The sequence below is a fragment of the Echinops telfairi genome, unplaced genomic scaffold (genome assembly GCF_000313985.2).
Source record: "Echinops telfairi isolate 266 unplaced genomic scaffold, ASM31398v2 ScPeMD7_7469;HRSCAF=8507_1, whole genome shotgun sequence".
NCBI classification, from domain to species: Eukaryota; Metazoa; Chordata; class Mammalia; order Afrosoricida; family Tenrecidae; genus Echinops; species Echinops telfairi.
In genome coordinates, this window is record NW_022111373.1 from 150,240,951 (window position 1) to 150,246,547 (window position 5,597).

Genomic DNA, 5,597 nt, shown 5'->3' on the forward strand with positions numbered 1-5,597 from the left:
CCCCTCCCGGCAGACCTCCCCTTCTCTGGGGCTCTGAGAGTCACCTTTACCTGGTGAAGAGGCCCAGCACAGAGCAAGCATCTCAGATACGTGGGCGGCAAGCGGGGAGACCTTATCTGGGAACAACACCGGGCCCTGTGGAACTGCACTGAAGAGGAGGATTTCAGATTGGCTTTGTTTGTTTGCTTTTTTCCTAGTTCTGATTATTTTCTCTGACAGTTATTATATTTTCCCAACTCTTTTAAGACTAGAACGGAAAACTTCCAGCACGTCATTTGCTGTAAGAATCAGGAAATGGCGAGTCATGTCGGACCTTGCTGAGCTGTCAGCTTCAGACACCAGCTAGCAAGAGTGAGGCTGCTCTGGGGTCTGCAGGGCAGACCCTGGGGAGGGGGCCAGGGAGAGGCACCTTTCTGGAGCCTGGTACTGAGAGGGGATTGGCCCCAGAATGCGGGGAGACACCGGCTTTTAGAGTACGTAGTGCACCGCCGTCTGTAATGCCCTGCACTGATGTGATGTGGATGTAAAATGATTGAACGAACCCGCAGCAGGTGCTTTGTCACCGTCACCTCCCCAGGTACATGTGCAGCTTCTGGGTCATCGGGCTGGGGGCCTCCTCCGACGGAAAAGCAAGGCAGCGTGGGAGCCCTGCCCCTCCATCTGTCCTGACCCTCATGTACCTGGGGACACGGTTGGGAAGCGCTCTTACCAGGGACGGTGTGCTCCCTGCGTGCCCTTTGGCTGACTTGTGACTTGCTGACGAGGACCTGACCTCCCTGAATGCCCGCTGGCACCTGTTCTGGTCTGCACACATGCGCGCGGCTGGCATGGACACCTGGAGAAGGCAGTGCCCTCCTTACAGAACCCGACGCAAAGGCGTGCAGCCACAGCCCAGGGCGTCCTCACGGACTCAGAAGTGGGATTTTGGAGCTGAGCTGCTCCGCAGACTGCAAAAGGGGTGCTTGGATTCGGCTCCTGGAGCCAGGAGAGAGTGGGCTTTGGGAAGTGTGATTCTCTGGGGGAGTTTAAGTCCTGGAGACAGACTTATGTCATCAGGCTGCTGAAGCGGGTCCCCAAGAGGGTGGCTTCGGACGACAGCAAGGCTTGGTCTCCAGTCCCAGAGGGCAGGCGTCCACCAGCAGGGTGTGGGCAGGGTCCTACTCCTTCTTGTGACACCGCAGGAGAACCCTGGCATCTGCTGGTGGTCAGCAGCCTTGGCCTGGCAGCTGCTTCATCTTCCATCATCCCTCTGCTGTGTCTGTGCCCGCCTCCAAGGCCACCAGCCATTGGGCTTGTCTGCGTCTCTGTCAAACGACCCGTGGAGGTCAGACAACAGCCTCACAGAGGCCAGCTTCCAGAGGAGAAGATCTCCTGGTAGACCCAGACCTCCAGGTGTCCGGTCAGCAACCAGGCACTCCCCAGGGGCTCTTCCTCCCATGTAGGCTCTCACATCGCCTAAACCTGTTAATGTCTCCCGAGGTCATGTCCAAGCACGTTCTCAGGCACTGCAGATTAGGACTTGGGCATAAATTAGTGGGGTGGTGGTTTTTATCAAAGTGTGCATAACCTCTGTGGCTAATTAACTAAATTAAGAGAGTGGGGTGGGAGAGCAGGTGAGCCCAGGAACAGCTGGCCCCATAGTCAGCCGAGGAGACACCCACCCCACCTGGGTCTACTCGCAGGCCAGTTCCTGAGGGAATGTGTCCTGCACACAAGTGCACCGAGCTTCCTCGGGGATCCCTGGGCAGCGGCCCAGCCCATCGATAGTCCAAGCAGACCACAGCGAGTCCACCCCCATTCAAGGTGCCCCACACCTGTCAGAGGGAGACCGTGCTCCTCAAAGTTCTCGTGCGACACCCCCCCTTTCTGGGCATCTCTAAATGGGTGCCCCCACCTCTTGGTTTGCAGGCTGGGTCCTCACCATGCGGGCACTCAGCGTGGCAGCGTAGACTGTCCAAAGAACCAGACCACTGCCCTCGCCAGGGCTCGACTCAGCCCCCAACGAGCAGCTCAGCCCGAGGTCACGTCAGCGCTTCTGTGTGTGGGTTGTAGCGTCCCGGTGGTGGCGACGTCAGGGTGAACCTGCAAGGAGCCACCGGTAGAGGACGTGGCTGGTGCAACTCAGCTGCTTCTGCACCTGCTTCCAGGTGGCGACAGAGAGAACTGCTCGAGTGGCCTCCACCGTGCTGATCCCTCTGAAACCTGGGATGCGCACGCTGGCTGAGCGGTGGTAGGAACAAGGGTCCAGTTCCTAACAGGGTCTCCTCCTCTGTCCAGGCCTCTCTGGGGACTTCCTGCGAGCGGGCAGGTACCCAGCCCACATGGTCAACGGTGCCTGGTCGGCCTGGACGTCCTGGTCCCAGTGCAGCCGTGACTGCAGCCGTGGCATCCGCAGCCGGAAGCGGGTGTGCAACAACCCCGAGCCCAAGTACGGGGGGCTGCCCTGCCTGGGCCCGGCCCTGGAGTATCAGGAATGCAATGTCCTTCCCTGCCCAGGTGAGTGCGGGTGAAGAATGCATGTCTGCAGACAGATGGACACATCCACCAATGAATGCATAGACAGGTGGACAGACAGAAGGAAGTGTGGGTGGATGAATGGATGCTGAGTGTGTGGATGGGTGGAAGGATGGCTGGCTGGCTGGGTGCATATATGGGCAAACAGAAGGAAGTACGGTGGTCAGGGAAGGATGGGTGGTGGTGGACGGAGAGGTGGGTAGAAGAATGTCTAGATAGACAGATGTATAGATCAATGGATGGAAGGAAGGAAGAATGGATAGAGAGAAGGAAGTATGGTGGTTGGGGAAGGGTGAGTGGAGGTGGATGGAGAGGTGGGTAGAAGAATGTGTAGACAAATAGATGTATGGATCAATGGATGGAAGGAAGGATGGGTGGGTGGATGGATGGATGAATGGATGGATGGACAGAGAGGAGGAACTATGGTGGTCAGGGGAGGATGGCTGGTGGTGGACGGAGAGGCGGGTAGAAGAATGTGTAGATAGACACAAGTATGGATCAATGGATGGAAGGAAGGAAGGGTGGATGAACAGATGGACGGATGTCTGCGTCTGTGGATGGGCAGACAAAGGGAAGGATGGTGGTCGGGGAAGGGTGGCAGATGGTGATGGAGAGATGGACGAAAGGCTGTGTGGGTGGGCAGACCCGTGGAGAGAGAGTCGGTGGGAAGGACTGGTAAATAAGCGTAGGTATGACGTTGAAAACACACAGTGCCCAGCTTCATAGCCAAGATTTTCCTCTCACCCCAGCATGCCTGTGCTGAATTCCCCCAGCCTCAGGGGACACCACCCTACCCCCTCCTCTGAGCACCCAGCCTTCCTGGCCAAGATGATGCTGAAGGGCTGGGAGAGGTCAGAGAGCCAGCTCTTTCCCATAGCCCCCTAGGGAGAATAGAGTTTCCCCCACATGGGGCACCATCAGTGTACTGGGGTCCAGGCTATAAATAGGAGCAAGGAGGGGCCATGGGAAGACAGACCCCTTCTCCTCCCTCCTGACTGCAGACAGATCCCAGGGCTCACACAGTGCTCTCAGGGGTGGGGATGCCACCTGCCCCCAGGGCGGGGCCATAGCCCGTCTCAGGGAGCCAGCCTCGCCTGAGGGATGCTCGAGGCCCCGGCTCACTGCGCTCCATCCTGAGTGCTGTGGGTCCGCAGCACCGGACCGAGCTCGGCCCTCCTTTTTGGTGAGGCGCAGGATTGTGGGGAGCGGTCAGCCCCACTTCCCACTTGTGATGGGGAGTTCCCATGAGTGGGGCAGATGTCAGTCTGCCGTCCTGGCTTCTAGGGCATTCCGCAGCCCTGAGGCTGGAAGGCAGCAGGGACTGGGAGGGCTGGTGGGGAGGTGTTTGGCGCCCAGCCCTTGGCTGAGAAAACCCAGTCACCCCCCAGCTATTTTTACTGCATGCAGACACTCTTTCCTGGAAATCAACTCTCTGTCGTCCAGTTTCCACCATAGACAACTTCCAGTGTAGACACTCGTCATTGAGGCCTGCCACCTCGTGTGCAGAAATTAAAAGGAGCCTTAAGAACACAGTGTGCATGAGTTCTGCCCGAGGGAAGACCCTTCTGACCCCAGTCAGTCACCCTCTGAGGGTCTTCTCTGGCTCTTGTCTGTCGTCATTGACCCCATTAGCCCCTCGCTTTCCTCCTCCTCGCCCTGTCAGATTCTGGGGTGCTCTGTCTGGCTCTGAGCACCCCAGACTGCAGCCACCCAGGGCAGAGCCATCAGAGGTTCCTGGGGGTTCAGAAGCACCCACATGACACGCCATAACCCCAACTGGCCATGCCTGCAGCCACTCCCGTCTCCCTCCCTGGTTGTGCAGCCAGGTGCTGTGTGTGGTCACCTCACCCTGGGGTCTGAGAGGGTGTGACTCTGTCACTAAAGCCGGGTGGCCCTGTGCCCCTTCCCCAGTGGATGGCATGTGGTCCTGCTGGTCCCCCTGGTCCAAGTGCTCAGCCACGTGTGGAGGTGGACACTACATGCGCACGCGCTCCTGCTCAAACCCAGCACCAGCCTATGGGGGAGACATCTGCCTGGGGCTGCACACGGAGGAGGCTCTCTGCAGCACCCAGCCCTGCCCTGGTAAGTGAGGGCATCCCAGGTGCTCTGCTGCCCTGTGAGGTGGGTGGCCCCAGGTGCTCTGCTACCCTGGTGAGTGGATTAGCCCCCAGATACGCCACTGCCTCATGAGTGCAGGCAGTACCCCAGACAACCCCTCCCTAGTGAGTGTGGGCCACCCCCAAACTCTCCCCCACCCCCACCCTCCTGCCTTCCTGTGAGGGGCCTCCAGGTTGAGATGCTGCTGGAGAACAGAGCTACCTGGCTGCCCAGAACCTCGAGTGCTGAGCTTGGTTCTCTGAGCACAGGAGACAGACGTGAACACTGACCCGCTCTGGGGTGGGGTCCTCCTAGCAGCTGACATTCCTCCCGCAGCCCCGGCCCACACATGCAGCTCTGTCTGCAGACATGGGGTCTGGCCCTCCCTTCCAGCATGCCACGCAGGAGAGACTGGGTTCAGGGCTCACCCTATGCTGTGGGGGGAGGGGGGGATGGTGTGGGAGTCATTAACGTAACAAGTAAGGCTGGCCCAGGACTCAGCTTGTTGGGTGTAGGAGCAGGGGGGCATCTTCAATCGCTGGCTCCCAGGGTGTGGTCTCCTTCAGGCACTGTTCCACCGTGGCTCCAGTTTCTGCAGTCACTCAGGCCAGCCCAGCCCAGCCCAGCCCACAGGGTGGAGTGGACCTGAGTGGCCTTGCTGTCCCGGCCCACTCCCTCTTGTGCTCCAACAGAAAGCTGGTCCACGTGGTCGGCCTGGTCCATGTGCGATGCATCGGGGATCCAGGTCCGGAGCCGCCAGTGCGTCCTCGTCTTCCCCACTGGCAGCTCCTGTTCCGGCAACTCTTCCGAGAGCCGCCCTTGCTTCTCCGACTCCAACCTCCTGCCAGGTAAGCGCACCATGTGTCCTCACTAGGGGCTTCTGGGTGGCAGGGGGACCTCTCACTGCTGTGCCCCACCAGCAGCCCACTCTCCTGGGCATCCTTGGCTGGTGTGGACGATGACCCAGACCAATGTCTCATAGTGTC

At 59.4% G+C, this 5,597-nt stretch overlaps 1 protein-coding gene across 1 annotated transcript in view; it reads left to right on the forward strand.

The window, feature by feature from the left end:
* The window catches only part of SEMA5A (semaphorin 5A), a 110,528-nt gene extending 105,043 nt beyond the window's left edge, over positions 1 to 5,485 (forward strand). Inside the window, exons 17-19 of the mRNA XM_045285291.1 lie at positions 2,278 to 2,496; positions 4,426 to 4,596; positions 5,304 to 5,485. Coding sequence (XP_045141226.1) covers positions 2,278 to 2,496; positions 4,426 to 4,596; positions 5,304 to 5,485 — 572 coding nt within the window. The remainder of the gene's footprint in view (positions 1 to 2,277; positions 2,497 to 4,425; positions 4,597 to 5,303) is intronic.
* Positions 5,486 to 5,597: the final 112 nt, after the last annotated feature.